Source organism: Mus caroli, chromosome 10, assembly GCF_900094665.2.
Source record: "Mus caroli chromosome 10, CAROLI_EIJ_v1.1, whole genome shotgun sequence".
NCBI lineage: Eukaryota > Metazoa > Chordata > Mammalia > Rodentia > Muridae > Mus > Mus caroli.
This window is the reverse complement of record NC_034579.1, coordinates 87,264,102-87,288,360: the sequence shown is the minus strand read 5'-3', so window position 1 is coordinate 87,288,360 and position 24,259 is coordinate 87,264,102. Positions and strand designations below refer to the sequence as shown.

Here is a 24,259-nt window from a genome sequence, read left to right as displayed (position 1 = left end):
AAGAAGGAGAAGGAGGGAGAGAGGGAGAGGGGGGAGTGAGGAGAAGAGGGAGAAGGAGGGAGAGGAGGGCCTGTGCTCACCATGCACGCACACAGGTCACGAGAACAATCTCAGGTATCAATCCCCATTTTTCACCACGTTTGAAAAAGGCCTTCTTCCTGTTCTTCCTTCTTCCAAAATGTTTGTGTGTGTGTGTGTGTGTGTGTGTGTGTGTGTGTGTGTGTGTGTGTGTGTGTATGCTACGGCCTATGTGGACGTCGCAGGCAGCTTGGAGGACTCGGCTCTCTCCTGCTACCGTGTAGATTTCAGGGATTGAACTCTACCTTAGCAGCCTTTACCCGTCTCAGTGGCCTGGGGTCCTGTTTTGGCAAATGCCAGTGACCTTCTGGGCAGTCTCTTGTCTCTGCCTCCGGTTAGGGGCACTGGGCTCACAGGTGTGCACTACCATGTGTGGCTTTTGTGCAGGTTCCCGGATTCAGACTCACGTCCTCATGCTTGGTCAATAACTGTTCGATCCCCTGAGGCAGCTCTCAGGCCTACAGCCAAGTCCATGGGAGGCAAATAAAAGCTTACATGCAGGTGTTAATTTCCATTAGACCAGATTTTCTGTCCTGAAGGCAGTGATGCCAAAGGGCACCATTTCAACCCCTCCAGCTAGGAAAATGCTTCAAGAGCGAGAGGAAGCAGGAGGAAAGTTAAACTCAAACCAATCTAGTCTGGCCAAATGTCAATTCTTCCTTTGTACCCACCATGTCAATTGTTATTAATTAAAACCCCAGCCTACAACCAGGAGAGGGGCCATCATGAGTGGTTGGATATGGTCTCTGGTTAGTGACTGTTGGATGGGAGGGACCCACTCACATCTTATCCTGTATGAATTTTTCTCTTTTGTTGACATCTTCGAGATTCTCGTCCACATCTTGGGAATACTGAACCAAGGTGAGGTTCTGCTCTTCCAGCTCCGTGAAGACCTGCAGCAGCTCCTCCGGCTCCTTGAAATAAATCTCCGGCAGCTAGTCAGCCAACAGGTAAGAGAAGTGTCTCACAATATGCTCATGTGGTTTGTCTAGACAGTATAGGGAGGGAGCTGTCACTCAGCTCTCCACCCACGTGGCAAGCTACTTAAGAAAGTCAACTTTTAAGGAGGGACTGTTTATGTTTGCCCTGGGACTATAGGAGATGCATAGTGGCAGAGTAGCCAGTGTCAGGATCGCATGGTGGAGGCCACTTCACTATAACCATGAGGTAAAGAGAGAAGACACCAAGGGTCCCCCTTCTCATTCAAGAGCAATGGCCCAATGACTTAACTTCCTTCCACTAGGCCCCATCCTCAAAGACTCCACATCTCTGCAGATATCACAGGGTCTGCAGCGGTGACCCCACCCTCCCGGCAGTAGCTGGGGACCACATTTGGAACACAACTGTTTTTTGAAAGGGTCTGGACCCTCACAACAGTTTGGAGTATGAGGGGGGCCGAGAGAATCGTAAAGGAACCTTGTTCCCGGGGAGAGATGGAAATGGAAAGAGATGATTTGGGGTGTGGGGAAAGATGGGGGATGTTAAAGAGGAAAAGAGGGAGGGGAGGAAAGGAGAAAGGTCTTATTAGAAGAGTAGTAGAGTGTGGTCTCTCTTCCCCCACCCTGGAACCTGCTTGCTCAAGGGTGGAGTTTCCTGCTCATTCGTTCTGCCACGCCTACTGCTGGACCCTGTCGCTTTGCTGCTTGGAGACACACACGTGTTCATTCCTGCTACTGGACCCCGAGTTACTTGGCGGGAAATCGGGTTCCCTCCCCCTTCTTTTATAACTGAGTGTCTGAAAAAGTAAAATTGAGCTTTGATCAGAATGCTGTCTTAGCTGCAATTCTTTCTCTCACCGCCTAGCCCCTCTTCTCTTCCAGGTTTCCAAAATGCCTTTCCAGGCTAGAACCCAGGCTGTGATCTGCTGGCTGGACACAACAGTAGAGGGCAGGAAGGGTGAAAAAGGAAAGATAAGATGAGGAGATAGGAGGCTGATGAAGGCTCATTTCTTCTCAAGGCTAATTATTTGATATGTAGTGGCTTTTTAAGAATATGCATGGCCTTGGTAAGCATTTTCAAAGATGACATATATTAATACATGTGTTCATTATTATTATTTATAGCAGCCTTGACACAGACGCAACAGAAATATTCATAGATAGGTGAATAAAGGAAATGCAGTACACATACACACAGTGTGGAATATTATTCAAAGAGATGTTTCTTCTACAGTACATTTGTGTGGTTCTGTACATGTGTGTGCAGATGTGTGCACATGCCACAGTGTTGGGCTGAACCTCAGGTGTGGTTTCTCAGACACTGCCCATCCGTCTCTCTCTCTCTTCTCTCTCTCTCTCCAGAATCTTTGGCAGACCTGACACTCACCCAGTAGGATGGACAGGCTGACTGGCCAGCAACCTGCCTGTCTCTGCTTCCTGGGTGCTAAGATTATAAGCAGTACAGCACCGTGCCTGCCTTTTTTTTTTTTTTTAATGGGTCCTGGGACTGGAAATCAGGTGTTCATACTTGCAAGGTGTCTTACTTAGGGTTTTATTGCTGTAAAGAGACACCATGATCATGATCATGGCAACTCTTACAGGGCAAACATTTAAATGGGGCTGGATTACAGTTCCTGAGGTTCCGTCCATTATCATTGTGGTAGGAAGCATGGCAGCGTGCAGGCAGGCATGGTGCTGGAGAAGGAGCAGAGATCCACAGGCAGCAGGAAGAGACTGAGGCACACTGGCCAGCTTATAAGACCTCAAAGCCCAGGGCTGGTGAGATGGGTCAGTGGTTAAGAGCACTGGCTGCTCTTCCAGAGGTCATGAGTTCAATTCCCAGCAACCACATGGTGGCTCACAACCTTCTATAGGGGGAATCTGATGCCCTCTTCAGGCAGGCGGATGTATATGCAGTAGAGCACACTCAGACATTAAATTAAAAAAAAAAAAAAGACCTCAAAGCCCACTCACATTAATACACTTCCTCCAACAAGACCACTCCTACTCCAACAAGGCCACACCTCCTAATAGTAGTCACTTCTTATGGGCCAAGCATTCATGCACATGAGTTCTATGGGGTCATTCCTATTCAAACCCCACCACACAAGGCAAGTAGTGTACCTATTTGCTTGCTTCCCAGCCCCATTACGGTGTAATTTAAGTGAACTTTGAGAACCATTATGTTAAGTGAATGAGCCCAGTCTCACGCACACAAAGAAAGCCCAATAGCGCACAAGATGCTTATTTAAATATTTAAATACATATTTAAATAGCCAGTCTCTTAGAACCAGAAAGTAGATAGATGGTTGCCAGGAGCTGGAGGCTGGAGAAGGGATATTAGATGGGCGCAGTGCTTCAGGTTTGCAAGATGAAGATGTAGAATCTGCTATCCAGCAGGGTGGGCGTGGTCAACAGTGCTGCCCTGCACATCAGAAATGTTAAGTTGGACAATCATGCGTTTGAGCACAGGCTTAAAAGCACGACGACCTGGGTAAGCTATGTCCTGTGTAATCACGAGTGGCGTTTGGTGGGGTTGTTTTGTTTCTCTTTAAAATCACTCCCAAGCCTCCGTGATTGCATTTAGACGGGGAAACCCACAATCAGCTCTGCAGCTGTCGTGGGGTGTTTTGCAGGGGCAATAACTGTGGTTCTGCTACCCAGAGGCTGAGGATCAGAGTGCGAAGGACACACGGGCAGGCTGGGTGAGTGTGGCCGCTGACCCCCCCACACCCACCGCCCCCATCACCCCAATGGTTAGGAGATAGAGATAGGAGATTCCCGGGGCAAGCTGGCTAGGTAGCCAAAATCTGTGAGCTCCAGACTCAGCGAGGAGGAGCCTTGTTTCTGGTAATAAAGTGGAATGCAATTATGGGATACACCCAGTGTCAACTCTACCCTCGTACAGGCACACATGCGTTCACATACATGCAAACTTAAAAGCGCACACGCACGCACACACGCGCGCGCACACACACACACACACACACACACACACACACTAAGCAATCTAAGACCAACAATTTTTACAGACCGGTGGTAGAGTATGTATCTTCTCCAAATTCTTCCTTTCCTTTTATGTTCTGATTTGTTGTTTTGCTTTCATTTTATTTATTTGTTTGTTTGTTTGTTTGTTTGTTTTATTTATTTATTTATTTTGGTTTTTTCGAGACAGAGTTTCTCTGTATAGCTCTGGCTGTCCTGGAACTCACTTTGTAGACCAGGCTGGCCTCGAACTGAACTCAGAAATCCACCTGCCTCTGCCTCCTGAGTGCTTGAGACCAGGGCTCACTAGGTACCTCAGGCTGGTTTAGAACTCACTAAGTGGCGCAAGCTGGCCTTGAGTTTTGTTTTTTGTTGTTGTTGTTTTTGGTTTGGGTTTTTTTGTTTTTGTTTTTTTGGGTTTTTGTTTGTTTGTTTGTTTGTTTGTTTTTTTTTTTTTTTGCTGTTGCTGTTTTTTATTTGGCTTCATTTTCTTGAGTCGGGAGTCTCTTTGTAGGCTAGGCTGACTTCCCACTTGCTAAACATCTGAAGATGACCTGGGCCCTCAGGCCTCCTGCCTCTGCCTCCCAAGAGTTAAGATTACAGGCCTGCGTTGCGCACCTAACTTCTTGGCCTGAAATCTGTGGTTCTTCTGCCTCGCCCTTAAAAGGGCTGACATATTAGCTTCTTATATGTTTGCTTTTTATAGATGACTTGATGACCAGTATTGGTAATTGACAGGATTTAAGAACAGTATCAAATCACATTTCCTTCCGGAAAACGTGTGGTATGTTTGGAATAGGACATTGCAGAAGAAATGAATGAACGTGCGCACCACATACAGCCAGAATCAAGAAACAGTCTGCTTACCAGATCAAACTCCACGATCTCGTCCTCTAAAAAGTACTCCAAACTGTCCTCGGAGGCCATGCTTTCAGGACGACTGTAAAAGAAAAGAAGCGAAAGAAAACCATTTCTAAGGAATTTTCTGTGAGCGTGTTTGTTTTTGTTCCTGAATTGACTGTGAACCCCAAGTATCACCAAGTTCTTTTATCATCATCATCATCATCATCATCATTATTATTACTTCATTTTTATTTTTGTGAAGGGGGTTTGCCTGCATGTATGTCAATATACCATGTGCACGTTTGGTGCTCATGGAAGCCAGAAGAGGAAGCCAGATCCCCTGAGTTGTGGGCCAACGTGGATGGAGTAGGGGCTGCCGGGGGAAGAGGGAGATGGACATGACCATAAAGGGACATGAAAAAGCCAGTGGTGACATTTTGTACTTGATTGGTCCGGGGTTGAGATCCTGGCTGAGGCACTGCACTATGGTTTGGCACAGGATCCCTACTGGAGGTTCTGGCCGTCTTAGCTCAGACTCCTTGCTTCCGGCTGTCATGCCTGACCCAGTCACATATCTTCTCAAAGCACCTCTGGGTAGCTTGGATTGACAATGAACAGTTTATAAAACAATGAATTCATAATCAAGTTAAGGAAGAAGCAAAAAAGGAAGTAGGGATGCCTTATGGTCCCACTGCAATAGGTAAACGAAGGGTGAGTCTGTGGGTACACAGGCTATAGGAACAGCTAGGGGGGGAGACCCATGGGCCTGAGATCTCTGGTGGTTCTGGTGACTAGAGGCGGTGAGTCCTTATAAAGAGAGCAGAATTCTGGGGCATCTCGGGAGTGCACACACTTGGGCCACCACGTACTCCACTGTGTGTGACACCAGGTTTGGAGAGGAGGCCTTTATGTTGACCCAAAGCTAAAAAGACTCATTTTCTAAAAAAGCCCTTCACAGTTTTCATCAGAATTCATTAAGTTTGTATCACATACTTGAACACAGATGACTTCCTGGAGTCTTGGCCCAAAGTATGTTTCCCGTGTCTTCCTCCTGTTCAGAATGTCCAGGTGAGGTCCGTGCCACATGAGATGGGAAAGGAAAAGAAGAACACAATTAGAGGTGAGTCCTTGTCGCTCGATGCCAGCTACTATGCGCCTGTTCTATTTTCTATTTTTTAAAGCACAGTTTTATTATCAAGAAAGTGGTCATATGGAAAGCGGGGGGCCCTTTCATTCCACTGAAATTGGACACCGTGCAAGTGTCCGTGGAGGGTGACATGACTCTGGAGACTCGAGTATGAGGGGCAAAGATGAAGAGGTGCAATCTGTGGTTCTGATTTTTCCCATATCAGCAATATCTACTTCTAATCACAGGGTTCAAAAGGATTAAGGAAGAAAACAAAGGTAATGGCGGCCTCCATTCTTAACAGGACATGGAGAGCCCTGCCTTCCAGCTGGGGGCCTTTTGTCCTTAACTTCCCTGCATCCATGAGCTTCATCAAGATCAGGGCCAACCCTCGGTTGAAACTAACCACTGGGCCAATGCTGGCCCCAAGAGTCCTTATCCACCTGCCCAGTTCATACCAACACCTTTATGGCTCCCTGTCATTTGTTCTATTCTACTTTGAATCCACACCCTTTCCACCTTCTTTCTAGTAAGCTCCTATGCATTCTTCAAAACCCTGACTCACTGTGACCTGGCCTACAGAGATTCCTGAAAATGCATCATGTAGAGCTCCAAAAGAGCCCTCCCCGCCTATCCCTCCTCTGACGCTCTCTCTTCATTGTCCTGTATAACTCTGGGGTGCTGAGCTGCCTTCCAGTTTTCTTTGTGTACCCCAAGTCATTAAAGTTGCCCAGCATACATTGTGTGCCTTTGATAAATATGAATTGAGTAAAGGAAAGAAGAGGGAAGGGGAGAGAAAGGGAAGAGCATCTCATACAATATTGTCTTCGCCTTTAGGATGTGCACATATTACCGAAACCATTTATAAGAGGTGCTGTTGGGGCTGGAGAGATGGCTCAGCGGTTGAGAGCGCTAACTGCTCTTCCTGAGGTCCTGAGTCTAATTCTCAGCAACCACATGGCTCAGCTCACAGCCATCTGTGACGGGATCTGATGCCCCCTTCTGGTGTGTCTGGTGTGTACTCATATACATTAAATAATAAATAAATAAATAAATTTTTTTTTCAAAAAAAGAGGTGCTATTTAAATTGAGTAATACTTCATTTCAGAAAACACTACTGATACCTACCTCTTCTCCCTTCCATCTCTACTTGCTACCACAGATGTCCCAATGGGCAAAGTAATATGTGTTGTGCAGACTCCAACTGATTGACTCTTAAGTGTGAAAAATAAAAACCATCCACTTTTAATTAGCTGGCTGAATGGCCAGGCATGAGGCTTATATATCATGGTCATTTCTGGACAAGTTGTAATACTTTTCCCCTCAATCCCAAAATATACCTGCTGCTTAGTGGCAAGATGAAAGAGAGAGGTCCCAAGAATCAAGCTGTATTGGAATGACCCCTGGGTGGTGCCAGGCACAGGAGGGAAGGAGGTGTGATGGGAACTAGGATCACCAAAATGGGCAAGACTTTCTCACAGGAAATGTCCTTAAAGCCAGGAAGGACCTCAGGTCCTGTGGAAAGAGACTGTCCACACAGGAAACATCCAAAAAGCCAGGACCTCAGATCCAGTGAGTTTTCAAGAGAAGATGGATTCGGATATTTTCATGGCATCTGGTGGTTTTTAAGTGTTGATTTCCAACTCAAACAATGTTAAAACGCCGAGGCCAAATCCCTGGTCTGCCATGGTGATGGAGAGCCTACCTAGTGGCTGACTTTGGTAGAGCGTCCACACTTGCTCTCGTGTCTCAGGCTAGGTAGGGGATTGTCATTACCGAAGGCAAACTTGAACCAAAGGACAAGGGGGCCCATCCAGGTGAACATTTAGGATGCGATTCCTGTCCACTTGGACATTGTGATAATATCACAAAGGGGGGGGGTCAGAGAGAGAGAAAGAGAGAAAGAGAGAGAGAGAGAGAGAGAGAGAGAGAGAGAGAGAGAGAGAAAACGACTAGCTCCCCAGCATCAGTGGTGATGCGGGCATCACCCCCAGCTCTCCGGCAGAGTTGCCTTATGAGCACAGCCTTCCTCCCTTTGGAGGCTCTGGTCAGCACAGTCACAGGCTTCAGCCCTCACCTTGGCTTCCTCGCCTTGAACTCCGTTCTTCTGAAACCGACATCCTGTCTGAGTCGATGTCGTTATCCCTTTTAGCTGTACTTATGGAGAATTCTAAACATGGGGCATGAAGAGGAGAGAAAGAGTGAGCAATTGTGGGAGGAAGGGGGGGGGGTTAGGGTGGGGCAGGGGATACGTTTCTGAGAGTGAGAGCTTTGCCTCTCAGCATGATGGCAGAGTTACTGGGCAAAGCCTCCAGGATGGAGAGGTGGGATGGAGAGCCTGTATCCATCAATGTTAACTCTCCAATGGTGAGGACTGCTCTCGGACACAGGGAGGAGAGATGAGAATAGACCATTTATGGCCAAGGAGATATCCATTTCCAACATCAGCCCATCATAGTTCCTTAAACCCTGCTGTAGCAATCGATCCTCATTGTCTGAGAGCCTGCTGGGTCCTCAGTATCCTCGCTTAGTCTAGGGAAAACTAAATCTGAAACTCTCTCGTGAAAACACACCTCGGCTTTACTTCCGTTTTCTGTCTTGCTCAACATCTTTTAATGAGCTTTGATCAAGTGCCATCACTGATGTCCCTGACAACCCTGCAAGACAAGTTCTCTCTGATTTTTAGTTTGCCAGTTTCCATAGTGTAAATGCTTGGATCAGCTGTGCTCCCTCTAGACTCCCTGTCCTTGTATGGGATTTCTGGAGATGCTTCTGGCAGTAGCTCAGAATTTTGGCTCTCACCTAATTGCTTTGTCTGCTCCTAAGGGTTAACTTTGCTGTGTGCTTGGCGACCAAAGTCCATCTGTCCAATATTTCAGAATTTTCTTCAAGAAGGAAGTGAGCCTGGGCCTAGCTACTCCAGTGTTGCTGGGAATAAAATCTTCTGTTTTGATGTCGCTCCGCTTGGATCACATATGAAATGTTTCCGTAATAGGCTCTATCTTTGCTCTATAATTGCACACTAGTGCCAGCACAGCACTGCTCTGATTATTGAGACGATGTACTTAAATATTTAACCATATATTTGTATATAAGATTATTAACGTATTTAAATATATAATACTTAAAGTACTATGAGTGGCCCACCTACCCCCATTACATTCTTAAGTTAAAAGCATTTATTCTTCTGTACGGGCCTCAGGATCATGGTACAAAGTCTGATACTCCACTTCCTAAAAATCCCTCGGTAACAGAATGTTTATTATAATTTTACCAAATGCACTTATTTCAAGAAAACTGTGAACTTTACAGTATCAATTCTTCTGATATGTTCTACAGATATATTTTCCTGTTTGTCAAACCCCCAGGTCATACACATTGAAGTTGTTCTTTTCCCAGCTTCAAAGTATTTGTACAGTTCCCAGTGAATAAATTTAGTTTAAGTTAGCATATTAGGTTAACAAAACATAATTGATTTTGTATCCATTGCTCAACTCTAGAGGCCTTTAATAATAGTTTTTGAGATGCTAAATAATGTATTTTTTAATTTGTCCACGTGCTCATTTTTATTGCTTATATCTGAAACTAACCTGACTTTCCAAATTAATAAAAAAGGTTGGAAGAGGACCGGAGAGATGGCTCAGCAGTTAAGAGCACTGGCTGTTAGTTCTTCCAGAAGACCCAGGGTCTAATTCCCAGTACCTACATGGTGGCTCACAACTGTCTGTGACTCCGGTTCCAGGGGATCCGACACCCTCACACAGACATACAGGCAAAACACCCATGCACGTATAACTAAAAACCATTCTGACTATTGAAATAGATAACAAACTTTGAGCAGAGCCACTCTAGATAATCAGGGGGCATTGCCTAGCTTGACTTACGACCCGTGACTTACTTTCCAAGATTTTTGGAAGAATGTGGTTGCTTTTGGACGACTGGGCCCTTTTTTGCGATTGCTGTATTTGCCATTGTTTTGGGGACAACTTCAGCAGGAAGAATCCATATTTCATGTATTCCTTGAGGAGGAACTCTGTTTTTGCTATATCGCTTCAAAAGAGAACAAGGACGTCATGACACCGCTGCCAATGCCTTCTCGCCGTCATTTGCTCGCACGGCAGCACGCCTAACCACACTTGCAAACACACCCACAGACTACACACTTCTGAAAGATACACACTTCAGAATACACCCAGAGGCTGGCCTTTGAATAGACAGACCCAGTGAGACGCCCGTATACCATGGGCTGCTGACAGACTTACTCGGCTGGTTTATTTCTATCTGAAACCTTCTATTCTAGAAAGCTCCAGGCATATGAAGAACTCGGAAGGTGGAAAAGATGGTGGGTATGTGAGGGGAAGAAAGGGAGCGGCCATGTCGGAAAGGCCTGACATGTGTGAGCAGTGTGCAGAAAGCCCGCGTGGCCGCTCACTCGGCACGGCATTTAACAAATCGGTATCCGTGGGGCTGGAGAGATGGATCAGAGCTTGAGAATGCGTACTGCTCTTGCAGGGGACCCAAGTTTAGCTCCTAGTGCCCAAGTCAGGTGGCTCACAACTACCAGGGAGATCCGATGCCTCTAACCCCAGCAGGCGCTTCCACCAGAGTGCACGTCCACAGACACACATGTCAATCTTGAAACAACAGATGTTCTCATTCCCCGCCTTTGGAAGACCTTAGGCAGATGCCCGTGTTTCCACCAACAATACCTAGAGACTTGAGCTAAATGTTTTCCCCGGCTTCACATCGGTTTAATCCCAACCACGTTTCAACCAGACCCATTAGCAAAGCTGAAAACCGAACGGGAAGGCCCAGGCCTGTCTTCCTCAGTCAGAACCTCATTAGTCGCCTTACCACGGTTGTGGTTGCGTCACCTCAAAGGCTCAGCCTCAATCCCTTAAGTCAGAGCTTTCTCCCAGCCCATTATGAGTGGTCTCCAGGGGTCAGCATGCAGTTCCTCTTGTTCAGTGGTTGGGAGGTGGCAGAAGGCCCTCATCCCACCTCCCAGATGTGTCACAGAGACCATGAGGTGAGATGATTGCATGGCTTTCTTGGAAAGGTTCCCCGAGAAAGTCATTTCTGCTTTCCAAATACTTTCCATTCTCGAGCCGCCTTACCACAAAGGGAAGAGGTTCCCCTTCACTACACCAGCGTTCGCTGTTATCTCGCTCACCCTTCTAGAATGGGGAGGCACATAAAGCAATGAGCAAGGCTGTAGAGAGGTGCTGCCAAGTGGATGCTAGGCAGAGCATCGTCATTCATGCAAGCGCCACGTCGACTGCTCTGCTCACACGTGGAGCCAAACGGATAGGAGCAGCTAAAGCAATGGTTCTCAACCCCCGGGTCGGGACTCCTTTGAAGGTCACACCTCAGATATCCGGGATAGCCAATGTTTACACTACCATTCATACTAGTAACAAAATTGCAGGAGTAGCAACAAAATAACTTTATGGCTGGGGGCTGGCGCAATATGAGGAGCTGTATTAAAGGGCTGCAGCGTTAGGAAGGTTGAGAGCCAGCTGCTCTAGGCGGACCTGGTAGTGTGCACCTGTGACCTTCCCAGCTAGTTGGGAAGCTAAGGCCAGATGCTTAAGGTTTGCCTGCGCTACAGAGTGAGTTCAAACCCAGCCTGGGTGATAGAACAAAGCACTATCTATGCATTCAAATAAGGGCTGGAGAGATGGGGCTCAGTGATTTAGCGAAATGGCTGTTCTTCTTGAGGTCCCGAGTTCGATTCCCAGCACCCACATTAGCGCACAGCCATCTGTCGTGGAGTCTGATTCCCTCTTCTGGTGTGCCTGAAAACAGAGTATCCTTATACATAATGTAAATAAATATTTTAAAAAATTAAAAGTAAAATGTTGGGGATGTAACCCAAGAATTTCATTATAGTAGGAAGTGTGGGAGGAAGTTTTCTTTCTTGAAGCATCTTCAGCCTTAAGACTTTTAGATAGAAGAAGCTACTACAGCCAGAATCTGTTTGAAACTTGTATTTTGCATTATGAACTTAGTGCCCCACAGTGGTCTCGAGTGCCTTTTATACACTGAAAATCATTCAACTGAGTTCCCTTGGACACGGGAGGAGCATACAGGTTTGGAGGAGGGGTGACTGATGATGTCATAATAGGAACTCATTCCCTGGCCCTGTGATTTTTCTCAGGATAGACCTTCATTTTAACAGTGACATGAGATTCTGCTAAGGGGTTTAAATACAAGAATGGCCAATGATGAATGTAAGGTGACCATCAAATGCATCCCAGTTGAGATGCGTAAATGTGGGGTGATGGGGGTCATACAGGGAATAAAAAGGAGGCACATGGGGAAAAAAGTAAAATCCCCGTTTGACTCCTAACAAGGTTTTGCTTCTTTTCAATCACTTCCTCTGCTTCTGAATCTACACGTCAGAGAGCCTTCTCAGAAGGAGGCTTATGCTCCGGTGCCTAGGCAGGCACAGGTGATAGACAGGTTACTGGTTTTAAAGCCGTTCACAGTGAGGCTCCACTTGGCTTTGGTGGGCATAAAAGTCATAATGGGATGTGGGGGGTTGTCATAGGAAAGGCAGCACCCCCTCACCTCTTTATGGATTGAACTTCCATGCTTGCTTTCTTGAGCTCTGATGTCATTTGGAGTTTGTTTATTGTTTCTTGTGCTGCCCTAAAAAGGAACACCGATCAGTGAGTTAGTTTGGTTTTCCAAGAAACGAAAGCAAGCACACAAAGACTTAGGGGGAAAGGTAGGGCCAGAATAGAGACACTAACATTCTTTTTCTTCTTCTTCTTCTTCTTCTTCTTCTTCTTCTTCTTCTTCTTCTTCTTCTTCTTCTTCTTCTTCTTCTTCTTTTTTTTTTTTTTTTTTTTTTAAGTATGGAATAGAGTTTATTTAGGGCACGGGGAGGGAAGTTGAGGAAGTAGAGAAAGGGAGAGAGGGAGAGAGAGAATATGTTGACCATGAACATGTGAAGAGAGAAAGGGTAGGTGAATGTGGAGAGAAGGTACAGAGAGGAAGAGGTAAGAGCGATACTAACATTTTGAGAGCATCTACAGATCTCTGGTCGTTTTCTCGTAGGAATTCTTCAAAGGACAATGCGTCATCTTGGAGCTTTTTCTCGGCTTTTTTGAGTTGATTTTCTTTAGTGGCTATGAGTCTTTCAAACCTTTTGATTGTCTTTTTCTTGGTTGACACTGTATACTGGGAGCATTGAAAACAAGAAAATGGTCAAGAGCATTCCATGGCACGGTACCTGGAGGTTTCAAGGGAACCCCACAGAGGGAGTGAGCCCTACATCAGGGGATCACTTGGGTCAGAAGTAATAACAACACCCATAGAGCCGGGCCTGCATCTCCCTGAGGTTGCTCTGAGGACACTCAGCAGGGAAGGTAAGCCCTTCTCTCACTAGCTTTCCTGAAAAGACCTTGTGCTCTTCTAAAAATGGCTGCTCCCTACCAATCAAAACTCAAAACAAAACAAAACAAACAAGCAAACAGGTGCTCTTTAAAAAATAGGTCTGTCTGTCTGTTACCCACGATGCACTCTGGTTTTCTTTTTCTTTTTTCTGTTTGTATGTATATTTATTCTACATTTAAAGTATCTTGGACCTCAGAGGATGGCTCAGACTTTAAGAATGAGTACTAACTCTAGCTCAGAATCGGAGTTCAGTTTCCAGCATCCTTGGTGGTTCACAGCTGCCTGTAATTCCAGCTCTGGGAAGACTCAAAGCCTCAACCTCTGTTGTGCATCCTAACTAACACACCCTTGATTTAAGTAATGCACTCTGGTTTTCTGAATACAAAGAAACCAGGCTATCTGTAGCTACCAACCCTCCAATCTTCTCCTCTAATAGAAATCAGTTTCAACTCTGGGTGCAGTAATGGATTTCTCCGGGCTTGCCTGAGGGTGTGGGTTTATTTAACCAAACCCAGGGAGATCTGTTTAGATCCTCAAATGTGATTTTGACAACTATTTTTTTTTAGCACAGCATATGAGTTATGAGACCACATGGCTCTGTTTCTCTGCCTCGCACTGTGTGTGTGTGTATGTCTATAGGGTTGCTTCTACAGTAGCAGTTTTCTGTATGACTTCCTTTAAAGGCCCCAACTAGACACACACCATGCTAGAAAATAAAAGCCCAGTGCCAGGAATGCACTACTCTTTTTGAGTTGTTGGTCAGTGGAGTTCCGCTGACCTCCAAACATTTTTGGCTATTGACATCGCTGTTGACTACCCTCCAAAACTCGACCTCACACCTTGTGCTTGTTAGGTTTTTTTGGTCAACTTGGAACAAGTTAAAACCATCAGAAAGGAGGGAATCTCAACTGGAAAAAAAATGCCTCCATAAGATTGGCTTGTTGGAAAGACTATGAGACACATTCTTGATTAATAATTGAAGTGGGTGGGCCTAGCTGACTGTGGGTGGAGCCATCTGACCGTGGGCGGAGCCATCTGGCTGTGAGTGATGCCAGCTAACTGTGGGTGGTTGCTACCCTTGGGGTAAGTGGTCCTGGATGGTCAAAGAAAACATGCTGAGCAAACCAAGGGGAGCAAGCCAGGAAGCAGCACCCCTACATGACTTCTGCTTCAGTTCTTGCCTCCAGATTCCTGCCTTGCTTGAGTTTCCATCCTAATTTCCCTCAGTGCTCAATGATGGACCGATACCTGGAAGCGTAAGATGAAATAAACCCCTTTCCTTTCTTTTGGTCATGGAATTTTATCACAGCACTAGAGACCTAACTGAGACAATGTACTGCTGAAGACACCACATATGGAGTCATAGATCATGGAGACAGGAAGGTGACACTGCTGACCCGGAAGCTTCATCCCCACCAGATAGCTGCGAACTGGCCGAGAGGGGATCATCACTCTCACCCAACTGGGAACTCGATGAGCTACAATAATGACTGGCCGCACTGGTACAATAATAGCAGCCACTTACTAATCAGACCTAAGGCCTGCTCCACAGGGTAGAACCCATACCTAGCCCTGTTATTAGGGCCAACAATTTGTGGCTAGATAGGCCCTGGACCCTAGTGGAGAATCTACGAGTACTATTCTACTAAGTGGACATAGTATTAGAACAAAAGCTCTTGTCTTAGGGCTGCTACTGCTGTGATGGAGCATCATGACCCAAAGCAACTTGGGGAGGAAAGGGCTTATTCCACTCACAGCTCCATACAACAGTTCGTCATCAAAAGCAGTGAAGGTGGGAACTCAAGCAGGGCAGGAACCTGGAGTCAGACGCTAATGCAGACACCATGGGGAAAGGCTGCTTAGAGATTCAGCCTGCTTTCTTATGATATCCAGGTCTACCAGCTCAATGGTAGTCCCACCCACCACAGACTGGGCCCTCCCACATCAATCACTAATAAAGAAAATGTTCCTACAGACTTGCCTACAGCTAGACCTTTAGAAAGCCTTTTTTTTTTTAAACTAAAACACCCCCCCGACTCTTAGCTTAGAAAGCCCCCCTTTTTTTAAACTAACCCCCCCCGGCTCTTAGCTTATGTCAGGTTAACATAAAGGCAGACAGAACAACCCCTAATGGCATATTGCTGCACCCACTGACGGCTCCTTACAGTAGATTGTGATAAACATGAAGACGCACAATTGGCCAGCAAGCTGAGAATAGAGACCTAAACGGAACAATGTGTATCACATCGGTCTCCCCGAGGCTTGGGGATCACTGTGGAAGAGTGCATAGAAACTTTGTTAAGAGCCAGAGCTGTGAACAATGCTAAGAAAACCATGTTTTCCGGACACCACAGGAAAATCTCACATAGCAGAGGAGTGATTGGCGTTTGATAACTGCTGGAAGAGGCACAGTTAGTTTTCTTTAGTGGTGTATAAGTATGCGGTGGACAGATGGGAGAGAAAGAATGTTATGAAGACAGGCAGAACTGGAGCCGTGAGGGTGGAGAGGAACAGCCTTATGTGAATAACCTCCCCTGCCACCTGAGGCCATGGTCAAGTCCCGGCCTGGTGCAGCGGCTGAGGGCCATGTCTCCATCCATGGCCATGCAGCAGCATAGTGCCTGTGCAGAATCTATGGCTCATATTACCACCAAAGGTCATGTGGACAGATGTCCCTGGTCTGGGCTGCCTCCTGGGACAGTGTTGATGTTCAAGGGCGGTGCAGAGTTGGCCCTGCCCCTCACTGGCTGTGACATGCCTCCTAACCCCCAGTCTGCCAGTAGGGAGAGCTGGCCCTGGGGTCCTGAGAGTGGGTTAGCTGCCCCCACCCCTCGCCCCTACAGCACTCAGGAGAGTGAGTCCTCTCCTAAGCAGCACAGTAGAGCTGGCTCTGGTGGTAGTGGGCATTGATAAGCTGGCTCCAGGGGAGAGAGAGGGGAAGGAGCTGGCCCTAACACTTAAGGGGTGCAGCTGCAGTATTGAGTGAGGTAGCCAGGGTAGTGCTGGAGAGCACCTTATTGGTGAGAGTGTAGGAGGGCTGGCAGACTGACTGGCTCAGCTACCACCCAGGCCCAGATCCCCGGCTTTGAATTGGCCTATTCCAACATCTACTCCATCGATGAACTGCTGGAGCATGTGAAAGGACTGGTCATGCAGAATCAGGGCTGCAGGATCTCCACGACCCACAGGACGACCCACAGGAGAGGGGTCCCAGGGAGGATCCAGCAATGATAGTGTAGCAGAAGCCAGAGGCCTCAAACCAGACCTATGACTCACTGCAATAAACATTTGCAAGAAAAGATGTGTGAACAAGGGTATACTGAGGGACACACAGCAGTTTCCACGATGAGGTTTTCATTTTGGTTTGAGATATTTATATTTTTGTTTTCTTGGGAGATGGGGAGGTTGCAAGGGCAGAGGGTGGATACCGAGGAATGAGTAGATGAGCGGGATTGGGCTGTATGATGTGAAATTCACAAACAATAAATAAAAAGTTTTTAAAACCGTATTTAAATAAGTAATACATTACTAGTAAAGAAAAGACAGAGGGTGGGTAAGAAGGTGAGGGTCGATCTGGAATGAGTTGGCATGTGTGTGAAATTATCAAAGGATAGGAATGATATTATTAAAAAGAACACATTTTGGATCTAGATGAGTGCTCTTTCTGATTTGGTTGAGATGATTATCCGGCTTTTCGTTTCTAATCTGTTGATGTGTGCTATGCCTATCCATTTTCAAATGTTAGGCTGCTTTCACATGCTTAGAATAAGCCCCAATTAGCCATAATGGATTATCCTTTTTTGTGTTTTATCTTATTTGATTTGTTGAAATTTGTTTGGAACGCTTGCCTCTCAAGTGCTTATTCTTTAAAGAGTAATTTTAGTTAGTTAGTTAGTTGGTTAGTTAGTATAGTCATCTCTCAGCTCTCCTCCGTTGGGCAGGAACACGAGGTCAGAGGACAACTTATAAAAGTCAGTTCTCTCCTTCCACCACGTTGGTCCCAGATATTGAACTCATATATTAAGGCTTGGAGCCATGTGCCTTTACCCACTAAGCCATCTCATAGGCTCCTGTGCTTTCTTTTCTTCTAAAGCCTCTATGTTCTTCAGAGATCAGGTCAATATTAGTGTTAATGAGTTATGTAAAATTAGAAATTTTTTTGTTAAAATGTCTGGTACAATTAACCAGTGAACGTGAATTTTTCTTTCTTTCTTTTTCCTACAAGTTCAGTTTGTACAGTGATATAAAGCTATTATGTGCTTTTTCTTCTTGGATAAGCTTCGATAGTTTGTAGCTCTCCAGAAATCTGTCCCATCCATGTTGAATTATTGGCATAAAAAATCGTTCATAGTATTAAACTCACAATACATTAACATTTACATTTTAAGTGAGGATTTTACATCCCACAAATAAAACTTTGAAAAAGGGAAGGGGAAAAAGAAGGGAAGGGGAGGGGAGTCCGGGAGGAAAAAGGGGTGAACGAAACAAAGCAGGGTGTGATGAGACCAAGTCAGTTTAAAAAATTAAGTTATTCAAGTTGCAAAATTTGAGGGACTCATCCCAAGTCTCACTGACACCACTGGCAAATCTGATGGGTCCCCCAAACAGCTTCAGGTTCCTGGGTCTTACAAAACTCCTGGGTACAGATTATTGCAAGGAAAGGAACCACTAAAGTCAGCCGGAAGAAGAATCCCATGAGGCAGGGTTTAGAGCAGTGGTTCTCAACCTTGCTAAAGCTTCAAGCCCATCATCCAGCTCCTCACACTGTGGTGACCCCCAACCATAAAGTTATTACGTTGTTACTTCACAACTGCAATTTTGCTACTGCTATGAATCGTAATGTAAATGGCCTGATATGCAGGCTATCTGATAGGCCACACCCAAAGGGGGTCGGTTGAGGCCCACATGTTGAGAACCGCTGGTTTAGAGGCTCTCTGGATGCAAAGTTTCTGGGACTCCCTCCCCATGGGGTCAGCCCACGGTTCCATGCCTGCATCTGTAACAAACACACAGTATAGCCATGCACGGAATCAACTGAGAGTCACAGGCTGGAATTTCCAAGGAAGCTTCATTCTGTAGACATGATTAATTGACTGACATCTCTTCAGTCCCTTGACCAATCTCTGTATGACCCCCAAACTGCCACATTGTTGGTTTTTCTGACAAGGTCATCCTACGGCTGGCAGGTGTGGTCAGCCTCACCTTGAAAACATCCTTATGAGCTATGACATAAGTCATCCTATGACATAGGTCATCTTCTAGAAGACAAAGCCAGAGCCCGGCACTGTTTGGGCAAGGTCAGGTTTTCTCCAGCTATGGTTTTAGTGATAAATTGACTTCATTATATCACTTGGGACATGTTATCAACCTGCTTGGGGAGGAGGGGGGGGGGACTGGAAAAATACCAGAGCAGAGAACGAGGCACATTTACTCCAAATGTATTCAAATCCCAGAGAATCTGCCCAAGACCCACCTTCTCCTAGCCAAGGCATTAGTTACATCAGCAAGGTTCCACGGTGAAGGCCCAAATCACACCCAGAAACTAATAATATTAGCAAGCAAAGGTATGGGGTTCTATTCACAACTGTATGGTGTAGTTTATCGGAGGTCTTTCTTGTTGGTTGCAGTTAGCCTCGAAGGCAAGCATTAACTTTGGCCTGTATGCCAAAATGTGTGCTGTGAGATTAGGAAAGAGCAAATATCCTTTCATTGAGTTGCTAGCACTCAAGACCCCAACAGAAACAGACTGTCTTTAAATGATTTGGACTTGACAACAGAGGCATAAACAACAGCCAATTGGTTCTCTTTATAATTGTTCTCAGAGGGTTGCATGCACAGTGTCTCTATCTACGGTAAATTAATATGCACACAAGGATAATAAGTAACGTACTGTCATATGGACTGGAGACAAGATGAGACCTTCGATCATTTTATAAGATTTGTTAAGATCTTCCCTGGTTGGCTGTACTGTGTGTTCATTGGTGACACAGGAATGGTGTCACAATCCAACTCCATGGGGAGGGACCTCCAGCAGCCTTGCTCTGGAGTGCTTCTAAACTCCCGCCTCATGGGGCTGTTCGGGCTGACTTGAATGTTTCCTTTCCTTGTAACAAAGCCACTTCTCTCTGCTCTGACTGGTTATAGAGAGAGTGGGAAGAATCCAGACTGTTCTGACTCCCACCACAGTCAACCAGAATGTTAGCAAAAATCTAAATCCAGTTTGGCTTATCAAGGGCTGTTGAGGCTGCTGCAGACATAATTGGGAAAAATTGGGATCTCGGGGGCCTGACTGAAGTCATCCTCTATAAAAAAATTAAACTGCTTCTCAGGCTACTGGTATAGGTTATGTGAATGTACGTATGTTCTCCAGAGGGAGGGAATTTTGTAATGACTTGGCACATAGTAAGTACTCAATAAATCTTGTTCAAGTGAAGAAACGCAGGAATGAGCCCCTCAGTTCAGGCAATAGACCCGAGGGCTTTCAGGGAAATATCTAACGCCAAGGCAAGTACCTGACAATACTATGCAACAAGTCTTCTGGCTGACAGGAGAAAGAAATTGCTTTTAATACCTCAAGTAGAAATCTGTCTCTTTGGTCGTTAATAAACTCGTGGACGGTCCTCTTTCTGTCTGCACCTGAAGAAAACATTGAAATAGACGTATGTTTAGTAGGCCAGCTTTCAAAGAATAAGCGTTCTCTCTCTCTCTCTCTCTCTCTCTCTCTCACACACACACACACACACACACACACACACACACACACACACACACACACTGTGAATCCAGACTTAGCAAAAGAGCTTTGCCCCCCCAGTAAAGTAACTAGTTCGGAAAGGATGGCAGTTTTAACCGGACAGGGAACTGACTAGGAATTCCAAAAACATCCGGGTTTTCTTCATTTTTGGAAAACGCTAGTCATTCTGTGTGAAGCCGACAGAGTGTGGTATAGAGTACAGCCTCTCGCTAACCACGTAAAGAGAAATGAAGTACTACTTCCTAAACAAGCAGAGGGCCGGGGCTGCGCCGGGAGGCTCAAGGCTCCCTGTAGATGCACGGGGTTTCTGCCTCTAACCAGCAGGGAGAGAAAGACCCTCGCTCTCTCCGTGCCTCAGTTTCCCCATCTGTGTGAAGGCTGCTCTCTCACCCATAGCTCATGGCTGTCGGCACACTAGTCATGGGACAGATGTGGAACTATGTGACTGCCAAGGAGCTTCAAGAGCCCTTAGCTGCAGCCCCTGTGATGTCCCGGAGAGGGGTTGCAACTTTCGCCGAGACCCATACGGGAAGGCAGCAAACCTGATACGGGACTGAGAATTTAAACCTCTGGGAGAGGAAGCCACCGCCATCACAATGTGGCTTATTATTATGAAAGCATAAGGTAGCCCACGTAGTAGCATCCCTCTACTTCACAATGGTGCTCAGAGAAGGAAATGAGGCCGTAGAAAATAAAACACACAGTCGTTTCTCAATCACTACTAGCTGCTGTTGTTCAAGCAATACACTTAGGATGGCTCATTCCTTTTTACGATCAATCACGAAAAGCCACAGTAATTGTTATAATCATTAACAAAATATTCATTGCGAGGGAACCTCGGAGTCAGGCAGGCTTTGACTTGAAGTCTGCTTTTGCTTAGAGATGTGAGATGACTCCGTGTCCTGGAGCCATTTCCTTCTGCGAAGAGGAGTTAAAGACATCTCATCGCATTTTGTTGCAGATCAAATATAACACACCTGAGTGATGATCGCTTAGAAACAGCTACAGTTTTAATACTTTAAAAACTGCACAAACTGGAAATCACTAACATTCAAAACAGTGCATCCTGAAGCTCAGCTACTTCAACATCGTTGATATATTTTAGATCTTGCCTGTTGGTACCCCTCCTTAGCTTTTCCCCTACGAGGATGCTCTGAAAAGCAATAAGACATCTTGGACTCGTTGATCTCTCAGCATCACTGTGTAACTTTATCAGAAAGTTTAAACAATAACGTTGGTACCATCGTTACCTCCAACAAACCAACAATTTGTTTCCTTAACACCATCTCCTGTCCAGCCTGAGTTTTCACAGTTGTCTTCCCAAACCTCTCTATCCCATCATGCCCTGGTGTTTTGAAGCATGGTGAGACATGTCTAGGCGGACAGAACCTGCAACACAGCCTATTCAGAGTTGTTAATGTGTTTGTATTTGTTTTTGGTTTTCCAGGCAAGGTTTTTTTCTGCATAGCCCTGGCTGTCCTGGAACTCACTCTGTAGACCAAGCTGGCCTCAGACTCAAGAGATCCACTTGCCTCTGCCTCCCGAGTGCTGGGATTGAAGGCGTGTGCTACCACTGCCGGCCCTTTTTTTGGTTTTGGTGGGATCTCCTGTAACCCCTGCTGACTTCAAACTTGTTCTAGAGCAGAGGATGACCTTGAACTCTGCTCCCTGAGTTCTGGCACTGCAGGGAGTGCCCCTCCACATCTGGTTTAGAGGTGTTTCCTCTAACAGCAAAGCCAAAGTCTCACTGTCACTGGGTACAGAATGAGCAGGTGTAAGAAACCAATCTGCCACTGGCATTGAGGTATCGGTAAATTTCCTCTGATGGTGACCTAGCCGTTCACCACTAGTGCAAAGACAGAAATACAGGAGTCGAGACTCCCCAAGTGGGATGACTGGATTATTTTACATACACACACATATATGCTATATATATTAATATATATACAAATATGTGCTATATAAAATGTATTTTTCAATCAGAATTCATAAAGACTGTAAGGCTGAGGAAAAGTGATTTCACTCCAGTCAGTTGCTGATTTGAGATGCAATTCAAGGGAGATGTCTTTAAGTGAAAATTCAATATCGATTGTCTGTGCAACCTGCCACATTGTTGACAGAGCCTCAGATGATCATAAAAGTTGGACTCTTCCCTCTGGAGGAGCCTGTCCGATGGCATTCAGTCTTAAGGGGCCAGAACTGTCCCATTCCACAGCAAACAGCACAGAGGAGGGCGGCAAACCTGCCAAGCTATGCTTTCTAGTTACCTGAGGACTGCTAGGGTGGCAAGGATTGTCACCTCTTTTGCATGGAACTGTAGACATGTCACTTGCCACTTTACATGTTCTCGATGGCCCAAGACTCAACATGGAGGCACAAGATGGAACCCAGGGATCTCTGAGACCTGGTGCTGTCGCTGAGCCCTAACTATTGCCTGCCATTTACTGCTGTTCAGTCACGTATGCATCTGCAAGACAGTCTAAATCAATTGACGTTGCTTGCTTCCTCTTTTTAAGAGATGCTTTTTGGGGTCTGGAAAGTTGGCTCAGCGATTAAGAGCCCTTGTTACTTTTTTCAGGTGATCCACGTCCAGTTCCCAACACCCACCTGGCATCTCAAAACTGACTGTTAATCTCAGTTCCCAGGGGATCTGACACACTTATATACATGAGGGCAAAATACTCATATGCACAAAATAGTAAAACAAATAAACCCAAGAGTTTCTTTTATAAAAAGCTTTATTTATTTTTATTGTATGTGTAAAGTGTTTTTCCCTTGCGTGTACGTCTGAGCATCACATATCTGCTTTGTTCCAGAAGGGGACAGAAGAGGGTTCCTGATCCTTTAGAACAGGAGTCACAGGTAGTGGTGAGCCTCCATGAGGGTGCTAGGAACAGACCCTGAAGTTTTCTGAAAGAGCAGCAATTGCCTTTGCTGGCTGAGCTATCTAGCCAACCCATCTTTTTCTTAAGATGGATTCATTTATTTTTATGCAGATGAACATCTTGCCTGCATTCATGCCCAGGCCTGTGTGCCTGGTGCCTGAGGAAGTCACCTCAGGTGGTGATCCACTGTTGAGGATGCTGGGACCCAACCCCTGGTCTTCTGCAAGAGTCGCAAAGGGCTCTTGACTAAGCCGTCTCTCCAGCCTCATGGCTTGCTTTCTCTGTGGGAGCTGCTGACCTCAAAGTCCCATTTCTTGTGAGCCATTCTGGCCTTATTTAGCTGCAAAGGACTTTCATGTGTAGGTGCTTCTTGACCTGTGATGCACAGGAAGTGCTTATGACATTTCTGATGACTAAGTCAATAAACCAGGCTCGTTTTTGCAATGATAGAAAGGTTATTCACCCCATCAGCTTCCTGATGCTGTATACCTGAGTCTTGTTTTGAACCACCAAAGCTCCTCCAACGTTAGGAAGAGTCTATATCTCCATACCTCAAATAGTACAGCTAGCTAGGGCTATCGCTTTCATATAACTCGGCTTTGACAAAGTCAACACTGTTACTTGGCATTGACTTTCTTCCTTCCCAAAGGCAGGTGAAGTAAGGCTCTTCTTGGAAAAATGTCTTCTTAAGCCACTTTCTTTTTGTTCTCGAGTCTATGGCAAAGATCTTACCTGCCACATTGTAACAGGCCCCAGAACTTAACATGAATGACACCATGTTAGAGGTACCATTCTGACCTTAAAACCCAGCACGCAGGCCAAAATGGGAACAGAGACCTAGTCTATAGTTCTAGAAAAGTCCACAAATAAAAAGTCCTATTTTTGGCTTTTATATTTCTGTGTCTTGCTTACTGAAGTGTGCCAACCAGGATATTGTGGGTGTGGGTGTGGGTGTGTGTGTGTACACGCGCGCGAGCGAGCATGTGTTATTTTACCTTTTACATGAAAGACAAGTGGCTGTGAGACTTGGGGCCTCATGATTTGGGCAAGTTCCCCATGTAGCCACTGTCCAGCAATAAAGACTTTCCTTTTGACTTGAAGAATGTCTGTGTTGGCCTGACAGTGGTGGCACACGCCTTGAATCTCAACAGAGGCAGAGGCAGAGGCAGAGGCAGAGGCAGAGGCAGAGGCAGAGGAGGCAGAGGAGGCAGAGGAGGCAGAGGAGGCAGAGGAGGCAGAGGAGGCA

At 45.8% G+C, this 24,259-nt stretch overlaps 1 protein-coding gene across 3 annotated transcripts in view; it reads right to left on the bottom strand.

Annotated features, from left to right (window-relative positions):
- Positions 1-24,259, bottom strand: part of Ccdc38 (coiled-coil domain containing 38) — a 44,068-nt gene that overhangs the window by 8,508 nt on the left and 11,301 nt on the right. For 2 of the 3 annotated variants that reach the window (XM_021174677.2, XM_021174676.2), the window contains exons 5-12: positions 19,946-20,010; positions 12,995-13,158; positions 12,544-12,624; positions 9,869-10,020; positions 8,048-8,140; positions 5,838-5,895; positions 4,869-4,941; positions 862-1,013 (exon numbers count right to left, since the gene is read on the bottom strand). In XM_021174677.2, the coding sequence (XP_021030336.1) occupies positions 862-1,013; positions 4,869-4,941; positions 5,838-5,895; positions 8,048-8,140; positions 9,869-10,020; positions 12,544-12,624; positions 12,995-13,158; positions 19,946-20,010 (838 nt within the window). Of the gene's footprint in view, positions 1-861; positions 1,014-4,868; positions 4,942-5,837; positions 5,896-8,047; positions 8,141-9,868; positions 10,021-12,543; positions 12,625-12,994; positions 13,159-19,945; positions 20,011-20,518; positions 20,667-24,259 lie in introns of those variants that run through there. The other variant, XM_021174678.2, reaches the window with a different exon arrangement.